At 52.2% G+C, this 20103-nt stretch overlaps 1 protein-coding gene across 1 annotated transcript; it reads left to right on the forward strand.

Moving 5' to 3' along the window:
• Positions 1-595: 595 nt before the first annotated feature.
• On the forward strand, positions 596-15363 carry Klhl42 (kelch like family member 42). Its single transcript, XM_051173388.1, has 3 exons — positions 596-1575; positions 9925-10118; positions 14892-15363. Exons 1-3 carry the CDS (start codon positions 752-754, stop codon positions 15341-15343), a joined length of 1470 nt encoding a protein of 489 aa, XP_051029345.1. The 5' UTR covers positions 596-751; the 3' UTR covers positions 15344-15363.
• The last annotated feature ends 4740 nt before the right edge of the window (positions 15364-20103 follow it).

The following is a 20103-nucleotide window of genomic DNA, read 5'->3' on the forward strand; positions in this document are numbered from 1 at the left end:
CTGGGGTCCTCTTCCATGTACGGCCCCGGTCCCTTCCTGTGCTTACTTGGCCTCTGGCTCTCTCCAGAGATCCTGCTCGCTGGCTCTGGAGCTGAGGTCTGAACTCTCCTTGGAGCCCCGGCTATGCCATTGTCTTTCTGTCTGTCCGTCTGCCTGCCTGCCTTGTCCATGGAGTTAACTCTTCTAAAGCTCCCTAGCTCCAGTAATCCTTCAGCGTCCTCTTGAACCACCAAGCGGGTCGCAGTCCAAACCTAGCGGTGCTGACCGGTCCCAGAGAACTCAAGCAGGGGCGGCTGAGAGGCGGCAGGGAACGCGTGCAATGGCTTGTGCTGTGGGGAGAGGGCACCGCGACTCGGAGCGGTGGTTTCTTTGTTTCCTAATCACTTACTTACAAAAAGTTTAACGACCGCAGTGGAGGAGCACACAGTGCTTAAGTGTGCACACTGCTGCCGCGGAGGTCGGGAGTTCGGTTCCCGCGTAGGGCGGCTCACAACCGCCAGTACCTCGGGCTGCAGGGTCAGCTGCCGCCTTTGGCCTCCTGACACCTGAGCTCACGCGCACGCACCCACACGGACACGTCGATAAAAGACACAGAGAGGCCATCTACTCGGAGGGCGCATGACGTGCCGGCGGGGCCGAGCCCGGGGCCCGCGGCGGCGGAAGGAAGCTCGGGCGCAGGCCCGGCTCGGCGGAGGGTGCGAGCCCGGGGGAGGAGCCTGCGCGGCGGGGCAGCGGGCGCAGCGGCCCAGCCATGTCCGCCGCCGAGGAGGTGGTACAGATCCGCCTGGAAGGCCGCTGCTACCCGGTGAGCAAGAGCAAGCTGATCGAGCAGAGCGACTACTTCCGCGCGCTCTACCGCTCCGGCATGCGCGAGGCCGTGCGGCCCGAGGCGGGCCCGGAGGTGCAGCAGCTCCGCGGCCTGAGCGCGCCGGGCCTGCGCCTGGTGCTGGACTTCATCAACGCGGGCGGCGCGCGCGAGGGCTGGGGCCTGGGCGAGGACGAGGTGCTGGCCGAGCTGGTGGAGGCCGCGTCCTTCCTGCAGGTCACGGCGCTGCTGCGCCTGCTGCTGTCGCATGTGCGTCTGGGCAACTGCTTGGAGCTGTACCGCCTGGCTCAGGTGTACGGGCTGCCCGACCTGCAGGAGGCCTGCATGCGCTTCATGGCGCTGCGTTTTCACCAGGTGCTGTGCCAACCGCAGTTCCCGCTGCTGCTGTCGCCGCCGCAGGCTCCCGGGGACGGCAGCCTGAAGCAGAGGCTGAGGGAGGCCCGCATGCGCGGGACCCCGGTTCTGGTGGCCCTGGGGGACTTCCTCGGGGGACCCCTGGCCCCGCACCCGTATCAGGGGGAACCCCCGTCCATGCTTAGGTACGAGGAGACCACTGAACGCTGGTTCCCGCTGGCCAACAACCTGCCCCCCGACCTGGTGAACGTCAGGGGCTACGGCTCAGCCATCTTGGACAACTACCTCTTCATCGTGGGCGGGTACAGGATCACCAGCCAGGAGATCTCGGCCGCACACTCCTACAACCCCACCACCAACGAGTGGCTGCAGGTGGCCTCCATGAACCAGAAACGGTAAGAGTCCGGCCTGCGCCCTTCATTCATTGCCCGGGCAGGCCGAGTTCCCAGGGAGCCCAGGGCTTGCCAGGGGGAAGTCAGCTAGCCCAGTGACCTGCTTCCAGGTACGGGCCTTAGAACTGGCGTCTCTGCTCCGTGTGCTCGCAGAGGATATTACAAAGGATAAATGCTGGTCTTATCCCCCCCACCCCCCCCCGTCTTTTCTTTCCTGGTCTGATCCAAATTATAATGCCGCTTGGGCAGTAACTAACACCGGCTTCGGGAACTTTTGTTGTTGCTGTTAGTGACTTTGCATCCTTCTGCACTTGGGTAGGAATCAGCTGTCCTTAGGATGACATTAATATGCGCCATATAGGGATTCACTCCCTTTTCCCTTCCATTCTCCCTTCATTTGTTTATTTCCTCCTTAGACAGCAGCCACCTTTGACCCAAAACTTGAGCCCGGAGTGGTCAGGTACAGAACGGGCTGTCCTCCAGTGTGTTGTCTGCCTGAGCACCCTGCAGCTGTGCCAGTAGCACAAACCCTAGTACACCCTCCTGCTCATGCTCAGTGGCCTTCCTTTATCTTGGTGTGTTCCTTCCTCAGGCTGGTCTTGAACTCTTGGGCTTGCTAGGCTCAAGTGATCCTCCTGCCTTCTAGCCTTCGGAGCGCTGGGATTAAAGGTGTGCACTACCCATCTGTCTTTCTACAATAAATAATCTCTATGTTCGTTATAACTTCAAATGCAATATACCTACATGTCAGTGTTGTCAGACTACCGTCCAGGGAATGGCAAAAACCAGCCTGTACGTGCGTGTTCGTATTGGTTGACTGTGAACCTGAGGACATTCCTTCCCCTCACTGGCCTTTCCCTTCCTGTGGAGCCCTCTTACCTTGACCATCGCTGGCTTGGAGGAGGAAAGGCAGACGTAGGGGCCCAGGTTGCCCCAGAACTTGTGTCTTGTGTTACACACTTTCTGCCCAGCTGCTTAGACGGCTGAAGTGGGCAGGTCCCAAGCTAAAGGCCTCTCTAGGTTGCAGGTGAGTTCCAGGCCAGCGCTCACGAGGCCTCCTTTCAATCACCACGCCCCCAGAAATGGTGAGAAGAGTAGCCAGGACGGGACAGGCCTTCTCTGCGGGGCCATGTGCTGCCACCCAAGTGCCCTGTGACCTCTGTCTTGAAATGACTGGAAACTGGAAGGAAGAAATCTGAACTGGAACTGCCTGGTCCATTGCAGACAAAGGTTATTTGCAGGAACATACCTTGGCCTGATGGCTCAGAGTTTAAGAACACTTAGTGCTCTTTCGTAAGACTGGTGTTCAGTTCCCAGTACCCAACCTGGGTGCCGTAACCTGAAGCTGCTTCTCCAGGGCATCTGGAGCTAACAAGCACCCACATGCACAACGTGCACACACACACACACTCACATGCACACATACAGGCACACACACGCACATGCACACACACAGGCACACACATACTCACATGCACACACACACACACAGGCACACACATACTCACATGCACACACACACACACAGGCACACACACAGGCACACACACACTCACACACACGCACATGCACACACACAGGCACACACATACATGCACAGGCACACACACACACAGGCACACACACACTCACACACACACACAGGCACCAAATAAAGAGATGAATGCATCACTCCCTCTCCCTTCCAGAGGCTCTACTAGGGGCTGGGGGGTTTCATCCAACCTCCTGCACTATGATATTTACATCATCAGTTAGCTCCTGCCTGTAACCACAGGACGTAGGAGTCTGAGGCAGGAAGATCTCTGTACTCTAGCTTGAGCTACAGAGACCCTTTCAGAAAACAATATCAAAAGTGTTATTTTAAAACGGTTTTTAGGAGTTGACTGAACCAGCGAAGGTGGTGCTCTGAGAGTAGGTGGAAGGTTCTCCGTTCTGTCTAACCTCTTCCCCATTATCTCCAGCCCCATCCCCTTGGTCTGGTATGGTGACCTTAGCTCCACAGGCCTGCCTCCTCACCGGTCTAGCCTGAGATCCTCGGTCGTTTGCCTCCCATGTTCTTTCTGCGCTCTTTAGACATGGTCAAGTTGTGTTCCTGCTCCTGCCTCACGGGGTGGGGGGGGGTGGGGGGGTGGGGGGTGGGGGTGGGGGGGGCTGTACCTGGAGTTCGTCTTCCTCCAGGCTGTGCCAGGCACCTGAGGCAGCTCCAGCAAGGGAGGGTTTCTTTTGGCGCATGGTTGGAGGGTGGAGGAGGCGTGGTGACGAGAGCCGGAGGAAGCCGTCAGGGAGCAGCGAGGGATGGATGCCAGTGTTAGCTTGCTTTCTCCTTTTTATGGTCTGGATCCCAGACCTGGAAGAGTCTTCCCTTCTCAGTTATTCTAATCTAGAACATTCTTCACAGACTGCCCAGACCTTGTCTCTGTAGTTCTGGATCCTGTCAAGCTGACAGTATTGACCATGGCCACATGTCCCTTGATTATTTCATTTGGTGACCGGCTGAGACAACAAGGGAGGGCAGGTGTGTGGGGAGGGGTATTATTTGGGGCCAAGAACACGTAGTGGAACAGAGTGGCTCAGCTCATTGCACAGGAGAAAAGTATCTCTCAGAGATACCACCCCTCCCCCAACCCAGCGACCTACTTCTTCCAGGGAGGCCCCCACTGCCTGGTTTCCATCAGGTTCCAGTCACAATGTCACATGATTTCATCCCTGAGCTAATGCACCGATGAGGTCAGAACCCTCCCGACTCAACCCTCTCTAAATCTACCTTCGAGCAATGCAAGGAGCCCAACCCATCCACACATGAGCCTTTAGGGACACTAGGTACCCAAACCACAACAGTGTGCATGTCATAGTTAGGTGTTATAAACACATGGATGCTTACGCTCCTATAGATAATAGGCCAGACACTATCGTTTGGGAGTTGTGTGTATGTTCCCTAGTGAGTGGGTGGGATGTATATCCATATGTTTTTATTCTAAAGTTATTGGGATGCTTAATGTTTCTTCTAATTAACGGTTATTGTATATGACTTTTTGTAACAATTATCTAAATTATCCTATTATTAATAAGAACTCAGGAGTCAGATATGGGGTTAAAACCTGATTGATCAGAGACGTGATCTCCTCTCTCCCTCTTTGATCCCAACTGGCTGAGAATCTTTCTAAGCCCCTCCCTACTACTTCCTGTCTCTCTCTATATGTCCTGGGTCCTCCAAAACCTCTATGGCTGACTCTGGTCAGCTAGTAGCTAGCTCCGCCCTCTGGTTCAAAGCAAACTTTATTGATAGTCTCAGGAGTGTCAGTGGGGTAGAAACATCCCACAGAAAATTTTTGTGTTCACAGATGCCTATCTATGGATATAATTTTTGATTTGGTTTTCTTTGTTACATTATTATTATTATTTTTTGAGGCAGAGTTTCTCTGTGTAGGTTCGTAGACCAGGCTATCCCTGAACTTGAAGAGATCCCCCTGCCTCTGCCTCCCGAGTGCTGGGATGAAAGGTGTGAACCACCGCCGACCGGCTATTTTATTAATTTTTTTGAGACAGGGTCTGGTGTATCCAAGTGGGCCTTGAACTCTGTGAGGAAAGCCTTGTATTGCTTCATCATACCGGTGCTGCGGTTAGAGATGAACCTGCACACTGGGTGTTTTTGTAGGATTCAAATCTGGAGTCCTGAAGTGGCAGGGCCAGTGATATCAGAGTGCAGGAGGGAGTGGGGGTTGTGGGGGACCTGGTGTCAGTGTGTCACCGATGGCCCCCGCACCCAGGACCGCACTGGCTATTCCCTGGCGGAAGCGAGGGGCCAGGGTGGCCAGACTTGAGGTAACCCCGGTTTTAAACGTCTGCATTTATTCTGTCTTGAGAACAAGCGAATCACCACTAACAGAAGCGTGGCAGGGCAAGCAGTGTGGTGCTGGCCATGCCATGCGGGCCCTGACTCACAGGCTCTGGGCTCCAGTGGCCTCTAGTAGGAAGCCGTTATATCAGCCGCATCTGCTGTGTGTGGCTGCTCTTACCTCCTGTACGTGGAACTGAGAGAGCGGGCGTACTCATTGGTACCGCCTCCTGTCATTCAATTTTGCCTTTGTGTGTCTCGATGTGAATCTTTGAGATTTCTTATCAAGGTCTAGTGTAAAGTTATAGGCTTGAAAATGACCGTGCTGGCCAGTGAGATGGATGGATCTCAGTCGGCTAAAGGCAGCTGGTGGCGGCAAGCTTGATGAGTGGAGTTCGAGTCCTGGAATCCACATGGTAGGAGAGGACTGATCCCTACAGGCTGTCCTTTGACCTTCCCGTGTGTGCTGTGGCCCGTGTACATGTTCACACACACACACAAAGGTAATTTTTTTAAAAAGAAAATGACTGTACAAGTTCCAGCATTTTCTTTGAAGGCCTTTTTCAGATGCGTAACGTGCCGCCGGTTCATTGTCTGAACACACATTTGACTCTTGACATGTAAAAGCTTGTATGACCACAAAATTGCTTTCCCTCCCCACCTTAATTAGGAGCTGGCCACTGACTGCAGCAGCACTTTGGAAATGTCTTTAAATTTCCAAGATTGTTTCTAGGCTCTTCCTCAGCCCCGACTTCTGTTGTGGAGCGGGGAGGGAGAGTCCTGCTTGTGTGTGAATGTAGCAAGGCCAGGGAGGCCCTACGGATGACAGTCAGTCAGACTGGGGACCCTTGGGAGGCTTTGTGCTCAGCTGTGGCGCCCACACGGCTGTGGGCCTGACACCAGGGAAGGGGAGAAATTGGCAGGCCTGTTAACCTCTGCAGCCGAGCTCTGGCCAACAGTTGAAACTGCTTTTTGAATTTTGCTTTCCCACAGGTGGTTGAGGCCACAATGAGCACTTCTGTTTTCCAGCTTCGTCTCATCCCGGTCCCCGGCGGAGGTCACTACAGAGGGACTGGATGGGCCCTGCACACTGTCCAGGCCGGGGCGGAGTGTAGCCACAGTAACAGAATTGTCTGTAGCAAGACATGGTGGTGTTTTTGTTTCCGGAACTCTTTGTGGGTCAGGGGTTAATGCTCACTCTGTCATCAGCCACAGCAGCTCTGTGAGACCCCAGCGAGTTTAGCTCCTTTTCACACCGTCCCAGGGCTAGGCTCCATCTGGGCTATCGGCCTCCTCATGGTTTCCATGCCTCTTGGTCGGTGGCCCGGCCGTAGCAAAGTCCTCATCACTTAGGTTTGAAGTGCATGTTTGAGTTTGGATCTTGCTGTAATAGCTCAGCTTGGCCTCTCACTGTGTAGCCCAGGCTGGCTTTGAACTTGTAAAGGCACCCTGTGGAATCTATGGAATCACAGACCTCTCCCTCCCTCCACCCCCCAAGCTCATCTCTGCTTTGGAAATGGAACCCAGGGCCTCAAGTATGCTGAGCCATGCTCTCTATAGTCATCAGGCTATATGATCACAGTGTTTATATATATATATACGATACAGTAAGTGTGTATATATGTATGTGTGTGTGTGTCAATCACAGTGTGCTGGGGTCAATGCGAAGGGAGAAAAGGTTATTATGGAGTGATGGGTGGCTCACATGCACAGTCACACTCCTGAGCTGATGAGTGGGGGCTGCTTTCACAAGTTGGAAATGAGGTGCTAAGGGTTTTTTTTTTTTTAGAAGGAACACAACATGCAGAGTTCTGGAGGGCATCTGGGCTGTAAGACACCAGCCCTCCTGGAGCTAGGAAACTGGGGCTCAGGGCTGAAGAGAGGGCTCGGTGGGTACAGAGGCTGCTGAGCCTGATAGCTGAGTCCATCCCTGGGATGCCTGTGGCTGAAGGAGAGAACCTACCCCTGCAAGTTTTCCCAGAGGACCTGAGCTCAGCTCCGAGCACCCACTTTAGGTGGCTCATAGTCACCGGGGACACCCACATTCACCTGCACTCATACACACCCCCTCATTAGTGTGCAATCAAAAATAAGAAAATCTTAAAAAGCAAACAAAAAACCCAAGGCGTAAGACAGGAGGAAATGAGGAAAAATCACCCTCCCTAACCCCCAGAGCAGACTCAGTGCTTGACTCTGCTTCAGAGAGGAGGAAACTGAGGCACATATCTATCGAGCTTGGGTCAGTGTCCCGGGTCGCACAGCTGGACAGCAGTGAGCTTCAGACCCCTGTGCAAGGCTGGAGTTGGAGCCCTCAGTAGTGAACCTCTAAATTTAGCAATCAGTTTGTTTTCAGGCAGCCAGCCTCTCTGCAAGCAAACCCAACATTAATAAACGTTTCTCTTGACCAGAGCTTGCACGTATGGGGTTTGGAGGGACGGAGTTGTTTACTTAGCTGACTGTCTGATTGGTCTCAGGGAAGAAAAAAAAAAGCCCCTCACCTGTTTGCTGAAGACAGATGACCGTGCAGGATGAATCGCACGCACTGTATCTGTGTTCCTTCGGGAAGGGAAACCAACCTGAGCCGGTCAGGATTTAGTGCATGTTTACGAATGTTATTTCCTCTGGTTCACCAGATCTGCACCCAGAGTGGGCATCATGGTTGGACGTTAAGGGCCGTTGGCAGTGGGAAAGCAAGCAGCATGAATCGGGGACCCCCCAGGAGCTGCCACCAGGGCGAAGTCTATCTGCATGGCTGGCTGGGTTTAATGGCCCTGAGGCTGTGGGTGCAGAACCCTGGGTTCGCCTTCTCGCTTGGAAAACGAAATGAAAGCAGTTCCTGTGCACCCAGGCACCTGTGGAGCACTGAGCCTTCTTCATGGCTTGCTGGTGTAAGATCTGCCTTGCTGTGTGTCCTGGTCCCCCCCCCCCCACAGTCTCTGCTGGCCCCCTGCCTTTGTAGCGACTGTCCTATCTCTTCTCCAGGGTAGTTCTTTCTGGAGTAATCCCTGTTGGTGCTGTGCCCAGCACCCTCATTTCACGCAGCAGAAAACCTCGAGGTTGAGCCGAGAGCGTCTCTTGCTTGCGTGTTTAGCCTCTGGGGTGAGATGCCCCCATGTTGGATGCCTACTTGAAATGGACGGGCTGCCCAGCCTTTGCGCTGTAGCTCACTGCCTGTTGTCTCTGCGGAGAGGTGGAGCCTCCCTCAGAACAAACTAACTTTGTCTTACTTAGTGTCTGAAGCCCTCTCCATTTATATATAGCAACTGAGTATATGAACTACCTTCTGGTGAGTGGGTGGGTCCGTGTTGGTGGCCACCTGCTAATGCCTGTGTTGTACCTGGATGGAACCTCCTCTCTGAGGAAAAATGAACTAGCCATTCTGTGAGGTGAAAGCCTAGGGGTGAGTCTGTGCTCTGTCTCTGTCTGTCTGTCTGTCTCTCTCACACACACACACACACATTTGTTTTTTGAGACAGGGTTTCTCTGTGTAACAGTCCTGGCTGTCCTAAAGCTGTAGACCAGGCTGGCCTTGAACTCACAGAGATCCACCTGCCTCTGCCTGCCAAGTGCTGGGATTAAAGGCGTGCGCCACCACCGCCCGGTAGCACTCTTTTAAAGACTTATTTGTAAAATATTTAAATGTATGTCTGTATGTCTGTTTGCCACATGCGTGCTGGTGCCCAAGGAGGCCAAAGAGGGCGTCAGATCCCCGGGAGCTGGAGTCACAAGAGGTTGTGAGCTGCCGTGTGGGTGCTGCGAACTGAACTGAGCCAGAGCTCTTACCACCGAGTCCTCGCTGCAGCCCACACCTTCTCTCCTGTGTGTGCCCTTGGGACGTCATGTTATAGCATCTGTGGGTTGTGACTTTCCTTGTCCCCTCCAGTGCTTCCTGCCCCTCCCCAACCTCCAGACTAGTCTTGGGTATTCCTTCCGCCAACTGGTGGTGGCTGTTTGGTGAGGTTGTGGAACACCTAGCTGCTGGCTCTGCTGTGGTGACAGCCTCATGGCCTGCCACTGTGACCTGTTCTTCATGCTGTTCCTGCCACGATAGGCCGAAACTCCGACACAGAGGGCCAAAGATGAGTATGGCTGGGGATTGGTTCCAGATTCGTCTGTAAAATGCCATGGGCTGCACAGCACTCGGACATCTTCCTGTCCTTGAAGTTTTCTCTGGACTTCATGCGAGATCTAATCAGTGAATGTGCTCTGTAGACAGTCCTTCGCCGTGTAATCTAAGGGGAGATGTCAGTACCTGTCCAGTACAGATGCAATGTGCGGTTCACACATTTGGGCCTAGCTGCTGGCTGGATCCAGGCACGGCATCTTCTGGCGAGGGAAGCTGAGTTTAGTGTGTAGCAGGTACCCTGGTTCCTGGCAGCAGCCCCTCCAGCAGGACTGGTCCTTGTCACTGTGGGCCCCGCCTGTCAGGCAGCAGGGTGTCCCACCTTTGGCTGGAGAGCATCCTCTCCCCACATCCTGGCTGGAACTGACCTTGTGGGCCTGCGTCTTTCTTTCAGCTCTAACTTCAAACTCGTGGCTGTCGGCTCGAAGCTCTATGCCATCGGCGGGCAGGCTGTGTCTAACGTGGAATGCTACAACCCTGAGCAGGATGCATGGAATTTTGTGGCTCCTCTGCCAAGCCCTCTGGCTGAGTTCTCCGCCTGTGAGTGCAAGGGGAAGATCTACGTCATTGGCGGCTATACCACCCGCGGTGAGTGAGGGTCGGCTGCTTTGGCATAAGCTGCAGTGGCCTGGGCAGGGCAAGACTGGCCAGAAGGAGCTGTGCGTCTTGAGTGTGAGTTTTGTTTATGCACCAAATGCTATATACTCCCGTTCTTGAGGAAGCTGGTCCCGATGACAGCTAGGACCTTCGACGACCTCCCGGCTCACACAGCAGAGGGGAATTATGAGGGATTATGAATGTTCTTTGTGCTTCTAGAAACCCAGCCCTGTCAGGTTCCTGTGGTCAGTACCTGGAACCTGACCATGTTAGAGGTTTGGGTCACAGCTTTGCTTGGGAGAGAAGCATAAACTAGGTCTCCTTCCCTCCCAGAGTTGGGCCCACCCACCAGTGCTATGCCAGACCCGAGTTAAGCCTTTGCTTTACCAGAGGGGGAGAGAGAGACCCTGAAGCCCACGGGGGGGGGGGCGGTGTTCCTATGTCCCATGGGGTGGAAGGAAGGACGTGAACACAAGAGAACCCTCTAGACCAGCTGGTAGTGCCTGTGCGGCGTTCTTGTCCTTGGGTGCGAAATTGCGGTGGGCATTTTATTGGAGCGGTGTGGAACTAAGACTATCCCCGGGGTTAGTGCTGCTGTGCATGGTCGAGGTCACACCGCCCCGATCATGGCTGCATGACAGGGGGTGATGCTGGGGCCAGGGAAGAGCTTCACCCCTCTTCCAGGCGGCTGCCACCAGGTGGTCTCTTGGCCAAGGGGATTTACTTCTGTGTTGGGTGCATCTGACCCGCAGAGCCCAGAGCCAAAGGAGAGGAGTCCCCGGTGGACCCTGGAGTTGGCTGGTGTCGTGGTCCAGTCGTGGATTTGCTGGTGTGTTTGGTGCGCAGTGGCAAGGGCACAGTCCTTCGTGGTGGGATGGGGCAGGCAGCTTTCCAGCTTTGGCTGACTCTGGGCCTGCCCGTGACCACATGGAACTTTGTAAATGACAGACACCAGTATATGGGTGGCCCAGGACTGGGTGTGATGGTGCACCCCTGTAATCCTAGCACTGGGGAGGCAGAGGCAGGGGGATCAAGGTGAATGTAGGAGATGGTAGACCCTGTCTCTGGGAGAAGAGAGTAAGAAAGCTCTTAGGGCTTGTCGAAGGCTGTAGTGTCCCTCACCTCTTCAGAGCCCCGTGCGGTGGCTTCACCCTGCACTGTGGCCTGTCATCATGTGGCTCCTCTGAGTGTCTGATAAGGATGCTAGCAGTTGGGTTTGTAATCCACGGTCATCTCTGTTTAATATGTTTACTTACGTGGCTACAGATTTGTTTTCAAATAAGGTCTCTCTGGTCGGTGCTGAGGTTCAGGAGGTGGACCTGCCTGTGTGTGTGTGTGGGGGGGGTCGTCTCTCTCTGCCCCCTGCAGGTGGCCTGTGTATTTAGATAGGTTGTTTACCCCCAGACATTTCTCCTTTCTCTCAGGTTATGTGGTTTGTATTCTGAGGCAAGGTCTTACCCCGGCGTGCTCCATGGTATAGGTCTCTGTAGCTCAGTCTTCCTGCCTGAGCCTCAGGTGCAGATGAGGCACATGGCTGACATGACACCCGTGTCCCTCAGCTTCTCCTGCATGCAGGAGCTGCTAAGTCCTACTGATGGCACTGTTCTTCTGGTAGATTTCCTGGCTTTTCCATGACCTTGGCTGAGCAAATGGGCTGTAGATTTGACCTGGAAAATCCTTCTTGTGTGTTTTGAGCTTCTCAAGCCACCGCTAGTGTGCCTTCCTCACTTGGGCCACCCAGGATGATGTCCGTCCTGAATTCCCTGTGCCAGAGACCAGGATGGGCGGTCAGGCGGAGGGGCTGGATGGGTGTTTGTGTTCTAAGCTGAGAGGGTTGGACACTGCTGTCCTCTAGTCCTTCTTTGTCTGACTTTTCCAACACTTCCCGATAGTTCCTGTTTCAAACAGGGTTTCCTAATTGTCCTGAGAAAGGCAAACAACAAAACAACCAAGAAGAAATAAAAACTAGGACTTGAGTTGGAATCTTAAAAGAGACTTGAAATTCACTAAATAATGATTCGTGACTTTTCATTCGTTTGTTTGTTTGAGACAGGATTTCTCTACTGTGTAGCCCTGGCTGCCCTGGAATTGACTATATCGCTCAGACTGGCCATGAACTCATAAAGACCCACCCACCTCTGCTGGGCTTAAAAGTGTGCACCTGGTTCTTGCCAGGCAGGGGAGAAATGGAGGTGTCAGGTGTAGAACCCCTTCTCCATCATCTCATCGCTTGGGAGGCTGAGGAAGGAGGATTTCTACAACCCAGGTAGCCATCCTGGGTTACCTAGTGAGTTCCAGGTCAGCTGAATACAGGCCAGAGAATAAGACATCATTTCAAAATACAAAAAAAACAAAACAAAACAAAACAAAACAAAAAACAAAAACAAACCACAAATTTGGTAGGAAATCCTAGTGACCCCAAAAGGCAGAGGAACCCATTTTAAGTGGATTGATCCTACCAGGTGGACCGATTTGTAGTGGCCGGAGGGTAGCTTGTAGAAGACCCAGGAAGACCTGCAGGCTAGTGGGAAGAGGAGAATGTCCAGGCATCCTTGGTAGATTAACCAGGCCTCCATGTCTGTCTCCTGGCGTGACCTTTGTTATCGAGTCTGTGAAGAGATAGGAGCAGACCTTCACAAGGGCCAGACAGGTGGTTTCCCAGTGGGCAGAAAGCTAGAGGGCACCGCGACCAGCATCCACTGAGGACCTGGGTTCGCCGTGCCCTGTTAGCTTGGAACCAGATTTGGCTCTGGAGCTTGCTTGTCCATCTGTCTATACCTACCCCCTTCTCTCTTTCTGAGACAAGGTCTTATGATGTAGCCAAGGCTCCAACTGTGCAATCCTCCTGCCTCAGCCTCTGAGTGCTACGATTACAGATAAGCTCCATCATACCAGGCCTGACGGTGAAGCTCTTTACACACATGTGAGGTGTGTGTGTGGGGTGGGGGGAGGCGGTGGGTGTGTGGTCCACCATTGCTTTAGACAGGCCAGTTGCTATGGGAGGGTCTGTTGCTGTTGTGCCATTGCTGTGGGAGGGTCTACTTTTGTGTGAGTTCGTTGCTGTGGGCGGGTCTGTTGCTGTGGGCGTGTCCGTTTCTGTGGGAGGGTCCGTTGCTGTGGGCGGGTCCGTTGCTGTGGGCGTGTCCGTTTCTGTGGGAGGGTCCGTTGCTATGGGCGGGTCCGTTATGGATGTTTGTGATGGGCTGGCCCCCACCCATAGCCGTTTTTTTCTCCACTGATAGTTTTTTGTCGTTTAACAATAACAAACGTGAACTTCATTTTTGGGGGGATTGCTAATAATTTCCTTTTCTTGCTGTAGCTAAGACTATTCATGCTTTCCCAGAGAAGAACAGATTTTAAAAATGAGTTTAGAAAGAGGAAAGGGAAGCCCTGTATTTTGAAACCCACGGCGTTATTTTCTGTTTTTCGTATTTTGCACTGTTGGGAGCCTCATGCACACTGGCGAGCTCTCGGTTCTTGGCCTTCATTTCACGTTTACTTCGAGGTGGAAGCTCAACTTAAGTTGCTCACTCTGTAGCACAGGCTAGGCTTCAACTTGAAATCCTCCTACCTCAGCCTGCCAAGTAACTGGAATGACAGGCAATTTTGTTTTCAAAAAGAGAGAGAGAGACTATGCATTTCCTCAAAGCAATTAGGTATTAGTTAAAAACAAAGACAGAGGAGGCTTTTGGCCACATGACCACCAGGCAGCAAGAGGCAGGGCCTTTGGGGGCCTTTGGCGGGTCTTCTGTGCTACAGTTGGGAAGCAGATCTGTGAGTCTGCTGCTGTAGCCAACAGGAGCTGAGACTTCTGAGTCTCCTAACAGGGAAACCTGCTTTGCTGACGTTGGCGTTTGGCTTGGCTTTTAGGGTTTTCGAGGACAGGCCTTGCTGGGACTAGACCCCCGTCTTGTGTAGTCAGGCATCCTGTAGCTGGCCTTGAGGGTCTGAGGCTGACAGGATAGGCCTGCCTGGTGTGAGGCTGTGTGCTGATCTTGTGGCTCCGCCGGATGCCACTGTGGTCTGGCTGTGCAGGCCGGTGGTGGAGAGCAGAGCCCTATGAGGCATTCTAAGAGTGGTATAGCCCTTTCTCCTGAGGCAGGCAACCCTGTGTCAGTCAGTGCTGTGGATCCTGTTTGTGCAGGCCTGGCCAGGTATCACACCTGTGTGGGGCTCACCTGGATATCTAGGTGGGCATACTGTCATTTTGCCAAGGAGTGCGTTTTACAACGTGGGTTTTCTATTTTGTGTAAAGCGGCATAGGCCACTGGAGTTCTGATGGCCTGAGCTACCCATAAAAGCATAGCATTCACTACGGCGGCGTGAGCCTGCCCCGAGGCAGCCGGGGCTTGCTGAGGTTACTTCTTCCCTCAGAGGTGCCGTGGCTCAGCTCTGAGGCCTGCAGCATCTCACCGTAGCCGTCCATCTAAAACAGCACCCACAAGTTGTCTTTAAGTCAAAGCTGCCCTCAGACTCATGGTCCTCCTGTGCAGGTTTTCCTAGTGCTGGGATTGTGGGCACGAACCACGACGCCTGGCTTCTGGCTCTGTGGCTCTGAGGGCCTCCTGAGAAGGGAGTGTCTGAGAGGGACCCAGTAGAGGAACCCAGATGGCCCATTCCAGTCCTTTCACGAAACAGTTTCTCCGTCCCCTGCCCTTCTGGCCGAGCTTCAACTGCCCGTGGCCACGTGGTGTGTGTGGAGGGTGACGCGTCCCCACTGCCCGGGCGGCATGTGTGACCTGCCTGCCTCTTGGTGTGTTTCAGATCGCAACATGAACATCCTGCAGTACTGCCCCTCTTCTGACCTCTGGACGCTGTTTGAGACCTGTGACGTCCACATCCGCAAGCAGCAGATGGTGTCCGTGGAGGACACCATCTACATCGTGGGTGGATGTCTCCATGAACTGGGTCCCAACCGCAGGAGCAGCCAGAGCGAGGACATGCTCACCGTGCAGTCCTACAACACCGTCACTCGGCAGTGGCTCTACCTGAAGGAGAACACGTCCAAGTCGGGCCTGAACTTGACATGTGCGCTGCACAATGACGGCATCTACATCATGAGCAGGGACGTCACCCTGTCCACCAGCTTGGAGCACCGAGTGTTCCTCAAGTACAACATCTTTGCGGACAGCTGGGAAGCCTTCCGGCGGTTCCCAGCCTTCGGACACAACTTACTGATTTCCTCTCTCTATCTACCCAACAAAGCAGAGACCTGAGTGATAGATTCAACAGCATTTAAAGGACAGATCTGGTTCAAGGGGGGGTAAAAAGGCAACCCTTTGAAATCCTGAACCCCGAAGGGGCAAAGTAGACTTAACATAGGCCACGTATGTAGGAGGCTCGGCTGTAAGTAAGCTTTCTTGAACTAATTACTTGAAAACTCGGGGGAAAGAAACCAACGTTATTCCTTGGGTTGTTTTCTACGTCATGGGAACAAATGTCACAAGTATTCATCCAAACCTAACTATCTCGGGCCAACAAACAAAACCCAGCATAAAAAGTATACTCTTGGGGTCTGCTCCTTAAGGGCCAAGGTCAGCTCTGTTTTGTGAGCGGGATCCACTGGGAGCGGATCCTAGGGCCTCTCGCTAGTCCAGTAAAGATGGCTTTAAACTACTATTTCTTTTGGTTCCCTGAGACGTCATTAGTAGTAGATTCCCATTTCCCCTTTAGTTTCTTTGACAAGCATTAGGAGCTACCTCCGCACTCCTCCAGCACCCCCCCCCCCCCGGGTCACCGCTGCCGTCCGGTTTTTCTGGTTAGGCATTTTATTGTATATTTGTTTTCAGGAACCCTAACAGGTGTTTCCAACCTTTTGACGTTTAGAAATCACATTACCGCCTATAAAGTTTGTGCACAATGGAGTTACCTAAAAAAAAAAAAAAAAAAAAAAAAAACTCCTCATGTTTTTAAGTAAGGTTCTGATGTTGAGTTGGCCACAGTCATAGCTATCCTCAGGGGTCCACAAACTATGGCCGCCATGCAGGGTCCATCCAAAAAAACGTGGGTAAGCGTAGTCTTGGCTACTTCTCCAGTCTACCTGTAGTTGAAGAGGCTGTGTGAGCAGACTCATCAACCTGTTATGTTGTATGTGGCAAATGCAGGTCTACATAGGTCACAGGCCCAGCATTGTGGGGCCTTTGCTTTTAGAAGATTGCTATTAACATTTTATAAATTAAGTCTTAAATGAGGGAGTACCACATAAGGAAGACATGCCTTTTATGAGTTATTTTTATTGAATGTATTGACTTAGATCTTGTTTCAAGATTTAAAATAAAATTAAAAACAAAAAACAAAAAACAAAACTTTTGCACATTTAGATGAGGGTTCCTCCTAACTTAGTCTCAGATACGCAGTTGTGTTACTTTGCCTTTTAAAGGCAAGGTTGGCTGTAGCCCATTTGTGCTGGGAAGCAGGGGCTTTACAGATGCGGCTTTAATAACCCGAGGCGTGTCTGAGGTGGGGTGCTGGACTCATGGCTTTCATGCTGACGGCAGGGAGCAGCTCTAGAGATTTCACCAAGTCAGTTCGCAGTGAGCCAAGGGGCCTGCCAATTGTGGGCCGTGTTTCTTAAAAATCTGAAGGGCCCACTTAGCATGCAGGAGAGAGAGGTCCCAGGTTTAATCTGCAGCACTTACAGCAGCAGCAGCAAGGCCCTTGCTTACAGCATGTGCTACAACCAGCTGCCATCTTGTAGTGGAGTTGGCTAACCGAGCCAGCAGTGGCCAGTGGGTGCCCTTTTAGCGACAGCCGCCTTGCACAGTTAAGAAAGCTTCATAGGAAACAAAAACTGCAGGTAGTGTCGTTGCTCACACAGCTGCTCTCCCAGTGGCTGGTCATGGGTGGGGTGGGGGGAGATTGACCCTCCCCACTCCCCGTAGGTCTTCAGTGTCATGAGGGAGTCACTTCAGGGATTTTTTTATAGTCATGCCTCTAATATGCCCAGAGAGCCTAGTTACAAAAATCCTATTTGCACAACTATTTAAAAGTTCTGAGTTCAAGACCAGCCTGGTCTACAGAGTGAGTTCCAGGACAGCTAAAACTACACAAAGAAACCCTGTCTCAAAAATACCAACCAAACAAAATGTATTAATGTTTATTTGGGCCATAGTGACAGATTTCAGTGTCTTGTCACCAAACCTACTAATAGCTGTCCAGTCAGTAACCTGCTTATTATAGCACTGTTGGAAGCTTGCAGGCCATTGCCGTACGGCCCAGGGTGGCTCCACACTGGGGACTCTCGGCACAGTCTCCCAAGTGCTGGGATTGTAGGCCTCTTGCAAGCATGCCTTCCTTCCTGTCTTTATTACTTTTAAAATTGTTTTTGCTGAGTTCTTTTCAAAAAAGCAAAACAAAAAAATCCTGAACTGAAATCTTCACCAAAAATGGTACTTATATAATAGATTTAATTTATATTTCACTGTAGAGTTGAATTTTAGGGAGTCTATGATGCCATTATTGCACTTTAAAAATCTAATTTATGTTTGCCACTGTGGCTCTACACTTTATCACTTTACACAGCCCAGTCCCCACATTCAGAGGAGATGGGTGTTGAATTTGCATTGGACAAAGATGGGAGCTCAAAAGTGCATTGTTGTGTCTGCCATCAACCTGCTCTCTTCCCAAGGGCCATCTTTGGCTGCGTTTCCCAAGGCCTGCAACCAGATTCTTGGACCAATGGAGTCGTTCCACAGTTTTCCACAAAGCTCTTAGCTTGTGGTATGAGGATTTAGGTGCACAGACTGCCCGACAGGACTTTGTTATTCTTGCTACCCGCTGTGCTTGGGGAAGGAGGCATGCATGTTGCAGGACTGGGTGGATGGTTCTTACGCTGTCCATCTGCCTGAGCCCTTCACCTGTCTGGGTATTCTGGGAGCACTCTAGCTCAGTGCTGCCTTCTGCTGGTACCCGTTGGTCTTGGGCTAGATGGCGGTGTCTCTGAAACCCTTCCCTCCTTCAGGCAGCTCCTTGTGTGGTACTGTCTTCTCTCAGATGCTTCTGAGGGGCTCTGACTCCCATTGTGTGGCAGAAAGTGTCTGGGCGGAGACTCAATGAGAGCTGTGTTTTACAGGCTGGTGTTGAGGGCAGCGTAGTGTGGGCTGCTGGAAGGTGTTTGCTTCCCTGACCTCAGGGCTCCTACTTAAGAGGTTTCTCGCTGACCCTGGAAAGGTTCTGAGATGACTGTGTGAGAATCCTGACTTGTGCAGTCTGCGGGAAAATGTAACAACCAAGAATCTAGGTGGATGACCACAAGTAACAAAAGGCTTAAGATTAAGCACGAAACCAAAGAGACTTTGACACCTCCCCCTGCTGTTTTCTGTTTTGTTTTGTTTCTAAAGCCAAGAAACCAAGCAATCCCAAATGCCTTAGGCTTTCATTCAGGCTGAGGAGGGTTAGGGTGCTGCAGCTCTGTAACCAGAATGCAGAATACAAGGGAGAGGGTACTGCAGCTCTGACCAGGGGTAAACATGTACTGATGTTGTTTATGGAGCATTAGGGGTGCGGTCTTCAGATTTCCAGGTAAAATCCAAGCCTGTTTGGCTGAAGAGGTAAATAGGAGGGGCTCTGATGTCTTTGTCAAACGGTGTTTAGTGAGCATGGGTTAGCACCGCCGACCTAGGGGTCTGCTGAAGGGTGCCACTTGTTCTTAGACTAGGAGTGGGGGGTATGAGGTGTGTGCCCCTCCCCCTCTGCCCTCAGAAGACCTGTCAGTCAGTGCTACCAGCATCCCTGCTAGCCTACCAGAGTGTAATGAATGCCGGTTCCCACCCTTGTTTCAGAGACAGTGGGCGTGAGGGAGCATGATCTCTGGAAGCAGTGAGCTGTCAAAGATGCCTGCTTGAGTCGGGCACACAAGGCTCAGTCTGGTGGCCTCCTGCATCTTGGCCTGATGTTCCCACTGCCTTGTGATTTACTAAGAATCGCGGGAGCTGGTTTGTCCGTAAATCTGAACATCACATCCCGTGTTCGTTTATTTTATTTTGTTTTGTTTTTTTTACTATGTGCTTTTTTAAAAGTTAATACTTTTTATACTCCTTGCACTTCACAGTTTGTGAAAACATAAGAATGAGGTGGAATCTGTTTTTGCTAGAATTCACTCAGCACTGTAACCCACGGATGGTTCCAGTGACGGTGACAGACAGTAGGTAACCAGGTGAGGGTTTGGTGTCCGGAAGCTGAGCGCTGGTGCCTTTAAGCCCGTGCCTTGAAGACATTCCCGCGGAAGTGCTCTGCATCGAACCCCCCCCCACCCCCACCCCCGGACGCTTTGCCTGCTGACTGGTTGAGTTTACCTTGCTGGTTCACCCAGTGGTTCCCACCCTATGCTGTGTGTACGTGTTTGCTCTTCACTTTGTTTTGTTGGTTTGGGAACACAACAGCAAGTACACAGCAACCGCCACGCTGACATGGCCGTGTTTGCCCATTCCTACGGGAAGCTTGTGAAATGTCACAGAGGGTCCACGTGCGAAGCCCAGGGTGCTTCGTGTTCCCGTAGGGCTGGTTGGCGCCTTAAACAGTTTGTCACTGGCAATGCAAAGGGGAGTGTAATTTTTAGTCTGTGTCGTTTGAGGGTGGGCGTGTCCCTGCCCTCCGTTTTTTTCTTATCTAGTTGTCATTTTTACGGTAAAGGATAATCTTCAAGTTACGTTATGTCACGGCTGACACACTCTCTGTTTGAAAGGTCATACTGAGTCCGTAGTTTGGAGTGTGGAATATACACACACATTGACGTTGTCACACAACCACAGCAATGATTACGTGTCTGACGCTCGTGAACCACAGCCTGTATTCATTTTGTTTCTTTGGAAGGAGATGTCTTCAAATAAAATAGTTCTCAATCAGCTGCTGATGTGTGCTAAATTCTCTTGTCAGCTGTGTGTGTGCTCTGTGCGGTCCAGAGCTGTGAGGAGAGAGCTAGCAGAGAGGCTTCTAGAGTCCCAGATGGCATGCTAGGCCAGGGCAGTGAGCCCCGCAG

The sequence above is a fragment of the Phodopus roborovskii genome, unplaced genomic scaffold, assembly GCF_943737965.1.
Source record: "Phodopus roborovskii unplaced genomic scaffold, PHOROB, whole genome shotgun sequence".
In the NCBI taxonomy this organism is placed as follows: Eukaryota; Metazoa; Chordata; class Mammalia; order Rodentia; family Cricetidae; genus Phodopus; species Phodopus roborovskii.

What these genes read in the sequence shown, in the direction of transcription:
- Klhl42 (XM_051173388.1), top strand. Translation starts at nt 752, where the DNA reads ATGTCCGCCGCCGAGGAGGTGGTACAGATCCGCCTGGAAGGCCGCTGC. An exon ending in GCCTCCATGAACCAGAAACG is followed by an intron (nt 1,576 to 9,924) that starts GTAAGAGTCCGG and finishes TCTTTCTTTCAG; the next exon opens with CTCTAACTTCAAACTCGTGG. An exon ending in TGGCGGCTATACCACCCGCG is followed by an intron (nt 10,119 to 14,891) that starts GTGAGTGAGGGT and finishes GGTGTGTTTCAG; the next exon opens with ATCGCAACATGAACATCCTG.